The sequence below is a fragment of the Microcebus murinus genome, chromosome 2, assembly GCF_040939455.1.
Source record: "Microcebus murinus isolate Inina chromosome 2, M.murinus_Inina_mat1.0, whole genome shotgun sequence".
Classification (NCBI taxonomy): domain Eukaryota; kingdom Metazoa; phylum Chordata; class Mammalia; order Primates; family Cheirogaleidae; genus Microcebus; species Microcebus murinus.
In genome coordinates this window covers 17,585,483-17,599,360 of record NC_134105.1, presented here as the reverse complement: position 1 = coordinate 17,599,360, position 13,878 = coordinate 17,585,483, and the positions used below count along the sequence as shown (strand labels likewise).

Sequence of the window (13,878 nt, the reverse complement as noted above, 5' to 3'; positions counted from 1 at the left end):
ACATAGTTTTGCTCTTGGCAACAACAAGGCTTTTCCTGATCTCACATAGCACCTGTACAATCAGGGTAGTGAACTTAATTATTTTGTTACCTTGTCTATTCTGTCTTCCTGCTAGACTGGGAGCTCCTTGAGAGCAAGAACTCTTGCCATTTCTTTCTTTCTTTTTTTTTTTTGAGACAGAGTCTCGCTTTGTTACCCAGGCTAGAGTAAGTGCCGTGGCGTCAGCCTAGCTCACAGCAACCTCAAACTCCTGGGCTCAAGTGATCCTCCTGCCTCAGCCTCCCGAGTAGCTGGGACTACAGGCATGCGCCACCATACCTGGCTAATTTTTTCTATATATATTAGTTGGCCAATTAATGTCTTTCTATTTATATATAGTAGAGACGGGGTCTCGCTCTTGCTCATGCTGGTTTCGAACTCCTGACCTCGAGCAATCCACCCGCCTTGTCCTCCCGGAGTGCTAGGATTACAGGCGTGAGCCACCATGCCTGGCCTTTGCCATTTATTTCTGTATCTGAAGCACAGGCCTAAGCACATACAAGGTATTCAGCAAATGCTGAATTAATGACTAAATGAGTGAAATGCCATTCTTTGGAACTCGAGTCAGTCACCTGAGAATAGATCCAGGAGAAGGAGGAGATCTGGTCCTTACTCTTAGGGAGTTTAAAATCTGGAAGGATCTTTGGTGACAGGTAAAAGTGATCCCTATGCAAGATCCTAACTGGCTTTCTGAGCCTTTAGCCCACCAGAGGGAAGAACTCTGCCCTTTTCCCCCTGCCCTGACTATTCTTCCTGGGTTTCTGTGTGGCAGTTCCAAATTTCTGGTCCTGTTCCAGGTGTGCTGTGGCTCTAGATGCTTGGATGTTTCCTCTGGAACGTGACTTTTACCCCATTGCCCGAGGTCCTGTGTTCTTTATCAATGCTGAGAAGTTCCAGACAGTGGAGAGTGTCAATTTGATGAAGAAGATATGTGCCCAGCATGAACAGTCCAGGATCATAACTGTCCTGTGAGTAAACCCCCAGGTCATAATCCCAGTGTCCTCCCCATTTTCTACTCAGTTGTGGCTCCCTTAATTTCTTCTAGAATATCTAGAACTTTCTATCCATTAATAGAATAACTGAATACTTCTGAATTTTAAAATATTAATTCCTTTAGAATTTCCTATTCCTCTTTTCCACTAAGCTCCAGTGATTTCTTCAGTAGTTTATGTGACTTTATGACATGACTTACCTGGTGCTTTCTGGAAAAGGGGTATTGTAGGATTGTGTGTTGGAGAGGAAAGAGTGTGGGTCTGGGTGGGTTCCAGAGATCACTGGCCTCATTTGGGAGTTTTATTGGGTCTTTTGAACAGTGTGGATACAGTAGACCCTTTATGTTCACCAGATAGATTTTTAGAGACCTTCATGAATACCTAAATCCACAGATCACGCTAACTTATGTTTTTTCCCAGGAACTAACTATATTCTGGCCAAGAGAAACCACATTCTCTTTGCTTCCATCACCAGCACCATTGGCTGGTTGTCTTTTGGGAGCCATTTTTCACAGAGTAAAACCGCTTTCAGTGACTTTCACAATTGCACCGTGTATAGGAGGCTATGGTGAGCTCCAGGAGCAGAGCCGAGGTCTCACTGACCTGCCCCCGCCCTGCACTCGAGCCTAACAGCACACAGGCTTCAGGGGTCCCAGTTCCTGTTCGGCAAAATCACAAGTCACTGTATGCCATGGACCTTCACTCAGGTAGTTGAAATGCCAAATCCAGAGCCCTTGAATGCCAGGTGTCTGCTGGAAGTTGGCTCCCTCCCTTCCTCATCTTGGCCCAGGCCGTCCCCTCTCATTTCAGTTTGAGTTCATGGCAGCAGAGCACGACTTGTACCTTTCCACCAGGTCCGTGGAGTTCAGAAGGGAAGAAAGGTGGGGCCAGGCAGGAAGGGGCACACAAAGGGGATTTAACTACTAGCAGTGTACTATTGCAGGGTACTCAAGTATCCAATATATTATTTGTATGCCTTACATAATGCATTTTTTAAAAGTCAGTTTTTCTGTATGGTATGAGACAAATACTTTAACATTTAGACTTTCTTTCCCTCATTGAATCAACTAGCAAATATAGTTATATATAGTTACATAGTTATTTTAGCCCAAAATGAACCTAGTGAGCTTTTCACCTGCAAATTTAATATGCTTAGTGTCAAAACACTTAAGTTCTGACCCAGAAATCCCCTGTTACATGCACTAGCCCTCACTTTTTTTTTTCTTTCATTACAGATCCCTGTAGAACTCACTTTTCTTATTATTTAAATAAAGGCAAGTTATTCCTCTTCCCTGTCGATGCTGTGGTACAGTTCTGAAGAAGGAGCTAATATGTTGTGTGAAAGTGCAAAAGTCACTGGGTAAAAGCCAGGGCATAACAGGTTATAATCTAGGAATGGCAGGTGCTGCAGACCTCACCTCCCCACCCATCCCTGCTCCAGCTGGCTCAGCCTCCCCGCCCACCCCGTCCCCTGCCCCATGCTGTTGGGCATTGTGGTCTATGAGGGTTTGAGCCAACTTTGAAGCCAGGTGTATTTGGGTTCAAATCCTGGCTCCATCCTCTACTGCCTTTGGGCAGTACATTTCTCTCTCAGATTCTATCAAAGGGGAAAATACTTCCCTCACGAGGTTGCTATGAAAATCAAGGGTGATAATGCATGGAGAGCACCTTGTACATAGTAGGTGCTTAACAAATACCTGTATGTCCCACCTCCAGATCCTACCAGTTGTTTTTCTTTTCCTCTAGTGGTTCTGTTCATCGGAGTCAAACTGACTTTGCTTTTGTGACTGGCAACTTGATCGGTAAATTCTTCTCCACTCAGACCCGTGGGAGCCTGGACCCCTACGAAGGGCAGGAGGTTGTGGTGCGGGCCATGCTGGCCTTCCTGCAGAAGCACCTGGGTAAGGGGAGAACCGGAGTTCATGGAGCAGTCGTGGGGTCCCTTAGGTTTCCCTGCAACACAGTGGTCTACACTGACAGGTCTGGGACCCGGGAGATTTACAGTGAGGGAGAAAGTTACATAGAATTATAGAAAAAGACACTTAATTGAAAGTGTGGAGCTCCTGACTCTGTCTCACCAGCAGAATGACCTTGGCCTAGTCATTTAACCTCTCTAACCCTTGGTTTCTGCACTGTATGTGGAACTTCACCTCTCTCTGCTCCACCACCTCTGTCCTAATCCAAACTCCTTATCACTCATCTTACCTGCATTGTGGGGGAAGTTATGATGATACTGGGCTACTTTATGGAAGTGTTTTAAAGAAAAAAGTATGGAAGGATTATGACTAATATCATAAGCCACAGACTAGCTAAAGGGCAAGGCCTCCATGGGTCCCTGGTGCAGCCTCCACACAAAGGAGTTGTCCTGTCTTGCCTTCCCTGCCACGCAATTAGGCCCTCTCCATCACTGGAAACTTGGATGGTTGTGGTTTTTTTGTAATATTTTTATTTTAAATTTTATTCTTTTTTTTTTTTAATTTCTTATGCTGAAGAACAGAACTTGGATGGTTTTAAAAGTTGATTTTCTATTAGCTGGGCACAGTGGCACATACCTGTAGTCCTAGCTACTCAGGAGGCTACGGCAGGAAGGTCACTTGAGCCCAAGAGTTCAAGACCAGCTTGAGCAATATGATGAAACCCCGATCTAAAAAAAAAAAAAAAGGTGATATTTTAGTTAAGCTTTTTGATTACAAAGACTGGAGGTTCACAAGTTTCCCTCGAGAGGAAAGGGGCATTTGTTTCTAGAGTCCACCTGGCCGAGGTGGGAAGTCCAGAGTTACAGGAACCAGGGTGGCTCTCAGGACCAGCCTCTTTGTCTTGGTCTGTCTCACAGGCTCAGTCCCTCTGTCTCTGAACATCTCCCTTTTTCTTTGTTCCATTTTCCTGTTTTCTTTCTACTCTGTCTTTTCTCTCACAGATAGCATCTGTTTATTCAGTTCCTACTTCCTCATGACATCACTTGGCTTGAACCACTCATGGCTTGTTCCCTCCACCCTGTGGCTTCCTTTCATCTTCAGCTCCCTTTGCTCACTGCTGTATGCTTTTTGGATTTCTTAGATCAGATTCCCAAGAGAGAGACAATTTGATTGTATTATCCCATCTTTGCCTGCAGAAATACATCATAGCCCACTGCCCACCCCTCTTGACCAGATATCCCTTCCTGACCCAGTAAGAATGGAGGAGGATAGCATCATCTGCGTGAGACTGGTCCCTCAGCAGGTACTCTGCACAGGGCACTTTCCATCAGAAGGGAGCCAGGCTTGTCTGAATGTCTAAGGTTTGACCTAACTCTAACCTAAGAGCAAGAGCTGATAGTTTGTAACTCTCCCACCACTTTCCCTGGTTAACCCCTCAAGAGCTACCCAGATAATCCTCAGATGGCACCTGGTAGCTCTTTAGATATGTGAAGTCCCCTATGATATCCTCTCTGAGTTTTCTGTTCATTAGGCTAAAAATGTCCATCGTACCTCCATGTGTTCCATGTTCAGTTCCCCCTGTGGCCATTTGTCATCCCCTTCCTTTGAGTGTACTGTTTGTCAGTGCCCCTTTCAAAATGTGGTGTCCTGACTTGAACATGACATGCTAGATAGAGTGCCTGGTATGGTGGGACAGTCACCTCTGTCCTCTGGACATGAGACTTCCAATCTGAGTATGTTCACATTTCCCACAAGTACACAACAAATTTGTTTTGGATTGAGTTTGCTTTTTTTAAAAATTCATCTATTGTGTTTAGAGGATGCTTTTTTTTTTTTAAGATGAAGTCTTACTGTGTTACCCAGGTTGGAGTGCAGCAGCTATTCACAGGCACAATCATGGCACACTAAAGCTTCAAACTCCTGGGTTCAAGAGATCCTCCCGCCTCAGCCTCCTGGGTACCTGGGACCACAGACATACCACAATTGCTTTTGAAACGTATCTGTCCTATTATGAATGTATTGATTTTTTTGAAGAACCTAAATTTGCATCTTTATAACTGTTCCTTTCATCTTGCATATCGTGAGCCATTATTCCAGCCTTGATTCAGAGACCTGAAGGTTAATAGAGACCTTGAAGCATCTTTCTTCTCACTTGGTAGGAAGGGAATGGATCCGTGACTTTAATGGCACCTGACTACATGGTCCTCAGCCCACTTTCCCTGTTTCTTCTTGGGCTCCATATCATGTAAGAGTTTAAGATTAAAGATGATAGGGGAGCCCATGATAACATCATTGGGCTTCCTTTAATAGCAATGCCTATTGAGCTAAAATATTGATTGTTAGAAACCAGCAGAAGAGGAGATGGAAGGTTATTGAAGACTTACTTTATGCGAGGCCTTCTGCTAAGTACTTTAGATGTATTATCATGTGTAATCCTAGAGACAGTCCTTTCCAGTATGTACTCCTAATATTAACTCCATTTTATAGATGAGGATACTGGAGCTTAGAAAATTTAGGTAATTTGTCTGTGGCCATACCTGCCTGAATGTGCTCGATCTCGTCTGATTTGGAAGCTAAGCACAGTCGGGCCTGGTTAATACTTGGATGGGAGAAAATTTAGGCAATTTGTTCAGGGTCGTCTGGTTATTAAGCTGCAAAGCCAATATGCAACCCAAGCTGTTCAGTTCCAAAGCCTGTGACTTTAATTGCCGTGCTATACTGTTGGTGACTCTGATGAGAATTCAGAGTGATAAATTCCATGACCACAATATGCACTCAGTTTTAGGGAGGCACAGAGGACAGGTTCTCTGACAGGAGGAGAAAAAGAGCCAGGGAAGGGGAGGTTTCCTGGACAACACTTATTTAATGGAGGGGCTGGACATGATGGGTCATGCCTGTAATTATAGCACTCTGGGAGGCCAAGGTGGGAGGACTGCTTGAGGCCAGAGTTCAAGACCAGCATGAGTAAAAGTGAGACCCCGTCTCTATAAAGAATAGAAAAATTAGCTAGGCATAGTGGCATGTATCTGTAGTCCTAGCTACTTGGGAATCTGAGGTAGGAGAATCAGTTGAGTTCAGAAGTTTGAGGTTGCAGTGAGCTATGATGATGCCACTGTATTCTATCCTAGGCAACAGAGTGAAACTCTTTCTTAAAAGGAAAAAAAATGTTAAAGGATGAGGAGAGTTCACAAGCATGTAAGGGGCAAGGCTCTTCCCAACAGAAGGAACAAAGGCTCAAGTGAGCCTGGCCAGTTTTGGGAAACTGTTTAGTATATCTGGAGGATAGTGAGTTGTTGAAAGACAGAGGAGTAGACAAAAGACAGCTGTAGAAGCCCATATATTTGCTAAAGTAAGTTTGAATTTCATTCCATGGTTATAAGGAGGCTTTTGTGGGTTCTAAGCAGGAGAATGTCGTGATTAGGCTTGTGTTTATAGTCCAGCTGCATGTGAAGGCAAGTAAGAGGCAGTGAGATCAGGTAGGAGATTCAGTAATCCAGGTGATAAGAGATAAGAGAGTCAGAAAAAAGGCCTAATTAGCTTCTTTTTTTTTTCTTCAAGTGGCAGGTCTCTCTCTGTTGCCCAGACTGGAGTGCAGTGGCACAATCATAGCTCACTGCAGCCTTAAACTCCTGGGCTCAAGCGATTCCCCTGCCTCGGCCTCCTGAGTAGCTGGGACTACAGGCATGTGCCACCATACTGGCTAATTTTTTTTTTTTTTTAAGTTTTTTGTAGACACAAGGTTTTGCTGTATTGTATAGGCTGGTCTAGAACTCCTGCCCTCAAGGCATCTCCTGCCTTGGCCTTCCAAAGTTCTAGAATTATAGGCATGAGCCACCACACCCAGCCATAATTAGTTTTTATTTTTTCTTTCTTTCTTTCTTTCTTTCTTTCTTTCTTTCTTTCTTTCTTTCTTTCTTTCTTTCTTTCTTTCTTTCTTTCTTTCTCTCTCTCTTTCTCTCTTTCTTTCTTTCTCTCTCTCTCTCTCTTTCTTTCTTTCTCTCTCTCTTTTTTCTTTCTCTCTCTCTTTCTCTTTCTCTCTTTCTCTTTCTCTCTCTTTCTCTCTCTCTTTCTTTCTCTCTTTCTCTCTCTCTCTCTTTCTCTTTCTCTCTCTCTTTCTCTCTCTCTCTCTCTCTCTCTCTCCCTCCCTCCCTCCCTCCCTCCTTCCTTCCTTCCTTCCTTCCTCCCTCCCTCCCTCCCTCCCTCCCACTCTGTTGCCCAGGCTAGAGTGCCATGGCGTCATCCTAGCTCACAGCAACCTCAAACTCCTGGGCTCAAGCCATCCTACTGCCTCAGCCTCCCGAGTAGCTGGGACTACAGGCATGTGCCACCATGTCTGGCTAATTTTTTCTATATATTTTTAGTTGGCCCACTAATTTCTTTCTATTTTTAGCAGAGACGGGGTCTCGCTATTGCTCAGGCTGGTTTCAAACTCCTGACCTTGAGGGATCCTCCTGCCTCGGCCTCCCAGAATGCTAGGATTACAGGCGTGAGCCACCACTCCTGGCCCTATTTTTTGGTGGGGGACAGAGTCTCACTCTGTTGTCGGAGCTAGAGTGCTGTGGCGTCAGCCTGGCTCATAGCAACCTCAAACTCCTAGGCTCAAGCAATCCTTCTGCCTCAGCCTCCCTAGTAGCTGGGACTATTGGCATGCACCATCATTCCTGGCTAATTTTTTCTATGTATTTTTAGATGTCCAGCTAATTTCTTTTTCTTTTCTTTCTTTTTTAGAAAGATAGAATACAGTCTCACTCTGTTGCCCAGGCTAGAGTGAGTGCCATGGCATCAGCCTAGCTCACAGCAACCTCAAACTCCTGGGCTTAAGCAATTCTTCTGCCTCAGCCTCCTGAGTAGCTAGGACTACAGGCATGCGCCACTATGCCTGGCTAATTTTTTTTCTATAGAGACGGGGTCTCACTCTTGCTCAGGCTGATCTCGAACTCCTGAGCTCAAATGATCCGCCCCCCTCAGCCTCCCAGAGTGCTAGGATTACAGGAGTGAGCCACTGCCTGGCCCATAATTAGCTTTAAAAAGAGAGAAAAGCTTTTTGGTGGCTATGTAATATATTGTCACATGGGAAACTAAAACAGGCTGTGGGTGGCTCAGCTGAACTTCTCACTCCTTTGAAAGCGTTTGTTCTGCTAATACAGGGATAGTATCTTCTGTTAAGACTGGTGTTTCCTTAATATTAACTACATGCAGCTCCTATCTCCACCTATCCATCCTCTCTGCAGTCTCCTGGAAGACTATTTCACACCTTCTCCTCTCTCCCCAAACCTCTAACACCTCTTCTCTATCCTGTCTTTCACCTGGTTAACTTTGCCTCCCGTTTTACTAAGAAAATGGAAGTCACCAGCACTTCCTGAAATTCCCAGCACCATGTCTCCCCTTCCCACATAGACAGCTTTCCTGCGGTTACCCGGTTCCTCCGCAGCCCTCTGACTAGGACCGGCCCTCCACACGGTCCATCCTCTCTCAGCTTGAGATGACTGCGCCAGCTTTTTTTCCTCTTCACTTTGGATCATCAGTTCTTCCCTCTCTACTGGCTCATTTCATGTTGAAGTTTCTCTTATCTTTTAAAAAAACCTCTCTTTACCTCAGTGTTCCCGACACAGCAAAAGTGCCCAAAGGAATGTCTCTTCACTCTTCCTAACCCCTGTCTTCCGGTTCTCTCTCGCTCCCCAGCCAGGCAGGCTTTCGCAAGCTCTAGCTCCCTGCGAGCTCTACCGTCAGAGCCCCTCACAGCGCCAGCTCCCGCAGTCAGCACTCATCTTCCTGCCACCTGCAGCAGCTTCTGACAGAGTTGCTGACGCCATCTTCTGGGAGTCCCCGTCTTCTCTTCTGAGACACCACACGGGATTTCTCCTGTCTCCGTGCCTGTTCCTCTTCCATCTGTTTTGCTCCTTCCGGGGCTTGGACCTCTTTTCCTGGTTTAAATGCCACTAACATCAGCTTTATCTAACCCTCTGCTACCTACTCAGCGTCTCTATTTGGACATCTAATACAGACATTGCAAACGAAACCAATTTCAAGCACGTTCTTTCCCTGCTTAGTTAATAACAGCGCCATCCTTCCAGTTGCTCAGGTCAGTCTTCATCCTTGTCTCTTCTCCCACACCACCTATTATTCCATCACACAAGCCTCTGCCTTCAAAACACATATGGAATCTAAGGCTGGACATGGTGGCTCACACCTGTAATCACAGCACTTTGAGAGACTGAGGCAGGAAGATTGTATGAGGCCTGGAGTTCAAGACCAGCCTGGGCAACATAGTGAGATTCTGTCCCTACAAAAAAAGAAAACAATTTTTTTTAATTAGTGAGGCATGGGGGTGCACACCTATAATCCCAGCTAGCTGGGAGGCCGAGATGGGAGGTTAAACTTGAGCCCAGGAGTTTGAGGTTGTACTGCACTCCAGCCTAGGCAGGCAAGAGAGTGAGCTCCTGTGTCAAAAAAATACCAAAAAAAAATGGAATCTAATTTCTTGTCACCACCCCTATAGCTACCATCCTGTCTGAATCATCTATCACCCAAATTACTGCAATAGTTTTCTAACTGGTCTCCCAACTGCCATCCCTCTCACCTCTCCCAACAGTATTTTCTTAATAGAGCAGCCAGAGTAATAATCCTTTTGAGAACTTAAGTCAGCTGTTGTCACTCCTCTGCTCACAATTCTCCAGTAGTTCCCAGTTTCCTTGAGAGTCAAAGCCAGAGTCCATTGTCCTATGTGATGTGGCCCTTCAGTCCCTCCTGGCCTCCTTTCCCACTGCTCCTCCCTTGGCTCACCTCACTGTCACCAGGTGAACCTCTAGCGCTCCAGGCACAGCTACTCTCTTGGCCTACAACATTCCTCCCAGATAGTCGCATGGCTCCCTCCCACCTCCTTCAAGTCTTGGCTCAAATCTCACCTTCTCAGTGAGGCCCACCCTGACCACCCATTTTATTTATTCATTTATTTACTTATTTATTTTTTTATAGACAGAGTCTCCCTCTGTCACCTAGGCTGGCATGATCATAGTTCACTGTAGCCCAAACTCCTGGGCTCAAGTGATCTTCCTGCCTCAGCCTCCTGAGTAGCTAGGACTATAGGCATGCACCAATTTTTTTTTAGTTTTTGTAGAAACAAGGTCCTGCTATGTTGCCTAAGATGGTCTTGAACTCCTGGCCTCAAACAGTCTTCCCATTTCTGCCTCCAGAAGTGCTGGGATTATAGGTGTGAGCCACCCGGTCCAGCTGACCACCTTTTTAATACATTGTACCCTCCTTTCCTCCCTTCACCCCACACCTAGCCACTATCACCACTTCCCTTATCCAACTCTATTTTTTTTTCCCTCGGCACTTATCCCTTTTTCACATCTTGTATAGTTTCTCATGTTTATTGTCCGTCTCTGCCCACTGGAGTGTGAGCTTTATTTTATTTTTTTTATTTGTTTTTTGAGACAGAGTCTCACTCTGTTGACCTGGATAGAGTGCCATGGTGTCAGCCTAGCTCACAGCAACCTCAGACTCCTGGGCTCAAGCAATCCTGCTGCCTCAGCCTCCCAAGTAGCTGGGACTACAGGCATGTGCCACCATGCCCGGCTAATTATTTCTATATATGTTTAGTTGGCCAATTAATTTCTTTCTATTTTTAGTAGAGATGGGGTCTTGCTCTTGCTCAGGCTGGTTTTGAACTCCTGACCTTGAGCCATCCGCCTGCCTTGGCTCCCAGAGTGCTAGGATTACAGGTGTGAGCCACCGCGCCCGGCCTTGACTATGAACTTATGAGGATAGGGGTTTCTGTTTTGTTTCTGGATGTATTTCTTGCTCCAGGAACAGAGTGTGGCACATAGTGAGTGTGCCTAATATTTTTTTAATTAATGACTCTGTAGTACTTAAGTGTTGAGACCTTTTCCATGCCAGGTTCTTGGGGACCTAAAGATGAATGAGAGTGGTCCCTGCCTTCTGTCCCAGGGTCTGTTTGTTCTGAGGAACCAACCATTTGACTGCTTAGCTGTGCCCTACTCCCTTGGCCCAAGGGCTTGGACCCTTTCTGTCTGATCCTGCCATGTAATTAGACCCATCTGCCCATGATGCCAGGGTCGCCTCATATCTGGTGTTATGCTGCTTCATGATGGTGCCACCTTGTTGCTTCTGCCCTTCACCGAGGTGGCACTTGATTTGTATCCACTGGCTGGGGTAACCAGGGTCCTTATCTTGCTTAGCAACCTCCTTGAGCCTCAAAATAGACTTTTCATTTTCTCTGCCTTTCTGACCTGGGTTTAAGGTCTGTCATTACTACTTACCAGCTGTCATGACCCAGGTAGCTTCCCTGAGCCTTAGTTTCCTCAACTATAAACTAGGGCCAGTAATAGTACTTAGCTTATAGGGATATTGTGATAAATGAAACTGTGAATGTAAAACATCTAGCACAATCCCTAGAATTAATTCTCCTTCAATAATTGTGACCCTCTGTTATTATTATCGTTACTGAGTTTTTATGGATTAAGTAAGTCATTTATAATATAAAGCACATGTATAAATGCACTCGATAAATAATAGTTGTCATTACTGCCACCACCATCAAAACCACCTTTTGGTAACTAGTCCTTTTGGTATTCCAGGTGCTCTTCTCTCTAGGTGACCCACTAAATCCCTGATAGCTATTCTTTGACCTAACCTTACAATGATGTGTCTAATTTTTCTATTCTCTTCCCATTCAGACCTACAAGAGAACTATGATCAATGGAACAATCTCATTGAAGGCATTGGACCATCGCTCACGCCAGGGGCCCCACACCATCTGTCCAGCCTGTAGGCACAGCTGGCCATTTGCCAAAGATCACTTGAGCTGAGTTTCCATCTGGGGGCTTCCCAGGGGCACCTCAAACCTGCTATCAGGAAGTGGTCAACATGACACTTTTTCACAGATTAAGAGGATATAATCACACTGCTGATTAGATAACTGGGTACTTTGATCTTAGACTTGTTGATCTTAAACTCACATTGGAATTGGGATCACTTACTGATTGGTGAACTGACTTTCTGGGGCTTAAGCCCCCAGGGTATGGGGAACTAGCAGTGAGGTGGGACTGGGGAGACCCAGGCCAGAGCTGAGCCCTGTGAAGCCTGCATGTTGAACGAGCTGACGCCCTCACTTCAGGCCAGTGTTGCCTCTTTAGTGGAAGAGATGGAGCCAGAGGATGGAGTGAAAATCCCAACCTTCAGGGACTCTAGCCCGGCGGGCACCGTCTTTTCCTATCACTCCACCTTCTGCCTCCCTAGGGCCTCTTGGTGAAGTGTGAGCTCTGGGCAGCTCTCCAGGATGTGGACCATTATCAGATTTTCTATTTATTTTCAAGTCTTCCAATCACATGAAACATAGTGCCACTTAGTGAGTACTAAATCATACTTGTGAGCCCATGGAGGGCAGACAGCATGGTTTGCAGCACAGAGAAGCTGGGATACAAAGGGGTACCTCAGAATCTCTGGATATCTTTGGGGCTTTGCTAGAAATGTATCTGGACAGGAAACAACACAAGTAGGTTATGTTGGGGAACATAGAAGAACAGTGTCAAACAGCCATGTGTACAGGCCCTTGCCACAAGAGGGGGGTAGTTTGGTCAGTTAAAACCTAGGAGGCCACTCCTAGAGAGGTCTAGGAACACCTTGGTCTTGCCTCTTACTTCAGATACTAGGAACCTCCAACTTGCTCAGAATCAGGGTGTTTTAGTTGTTTTCTGACTCTGAGGCCCTCATCCCAAATTTAAGTCAGGATACAGACTGGATTTCCATTCTGTTGCATTTATGATATGAATGATATTAATACTCACGTTTGCCTAATGTTACGTTGGAATATTCTGTCTATTAAATCTGCATTAGAACAAGATGGGGAGCCATCTGGAAGTGACTTTTCCTTCTGTCTTTCAATGTTCACGTACTACTTGGGCCCATGTGGACAAAAAGTTGGAAACGAAAGGATGTCTTCATAGGGATCTAGTTCAAAGCTGTTTGGAAACATTATTCTGAAACTCCCCTCCTCACTACTCGAGACTTCTCACCTCAGTCCAAGTAGGGGACCCCAGAGAAGGCCAGAGCAAATGGAAAATGCGTCTGTACACAACAGGTTCAAGATCAGGGCCACCAAAGCAGGCTGGGACTGATCTCCACCTCTAAACAGCTGGTCTTTCTAAGAGGTAAAAACCAGATCCAACAGAGGCTGTGGACCAGGGGTCCTCAAACTATAGCCCGAGGGCCACATGCAGCCCGCCGAGGACATTTATCCAGCCTGCTGGGTGTTTTTGCCGCCGCTGCCTGTCCTGCTTAGCAGCCGACTCATCCCGGGCCCACAGTGCGCATGTGTGGAATGTGCGCCGCACTCTCCAACGGTCTGAGGGACAGTGAACTGGCCCCCTGTTTAAAAAGTTTGAGGATCCCTGCTGTGTACCATGGGAGGATCTATGAATTGTATGAGATGGAGCATAAAAAAGAGACCATTAAAGCCCTGGGCTCTAGAGTTATGTAGCCTGGTTTTGAGTCCTGGCTTCACTACTGCTAACTGGGTAAATTTGAGCAAATTGTATTCTCTTTTTAATCTCAGTTCCTGCGTTTCTAAAATGAGGGTCTGCCTATGAATAGTTACGAGGATTAAATGAGAGGATGTATAACCCATGGGTTTTTTAAAAGTCTGTTTCCTACTTTCCAAACATGAGGTTTTTGTAGTTATCTTATAGTTATTATTTTCTAGCTTAATTGCTTTGTGGTCAGAGAAAATGACCCATATGGTTTCCATCCTTCAAGATTTGTTGAAACTTGCTTGTTGGCCCAGTGTGAGGTCAGTGTTGTAAATGTGCCATGTATGCTTAAAAAGACTGTATGTTCTGAAGTTGTTGGCTTGCTCTTTTACTCAAGAACATATCACAGATTTCCTTCTGTGAGAGCACATACAGATATAT

The 13,878-nt window shown here is 45.4% G+C and overlaps 1 protein-coding gene across 4 annotated transcripts in view; it reads left to right on the top strand.

The window, feature by feature from the left end:
- PAFAH2 (platelet activating factor acetylhydrolase 2) overlaps window positions 1-13,452 on the top strand; it is a 36,007-nt gene extending 22,555 nt beyond the window's left edge. For 3 of the 4 annotated variants that reach the window (XM_075995365.1, XM_012750819.2, XM_075995358.1), the window contains 3 exons: window positions 837-1,007; window positions 2,778-2,932; window positions 11,647-13,452. In XM_075995365.1, the coding sequence (XP_075851480.1) occupies window positions 837-1,007; window positions 2,778-2,932; window positions 11,647-11,741 (421 nt within the window). In that variant the 3' untranslated portion in view covers window positions 11,742-13,452. The remainder of the gene's footprint in view (window positions 1-836; window positions 1,008-2,777; window positions 2,933-11,646) is intronic. The other variant, XM_075995363.1, reaches the window with a different exon arrangement.
- The last annotated feature ends 426 nt before the right edge of the window (window positions 13,453-13,878 follow it).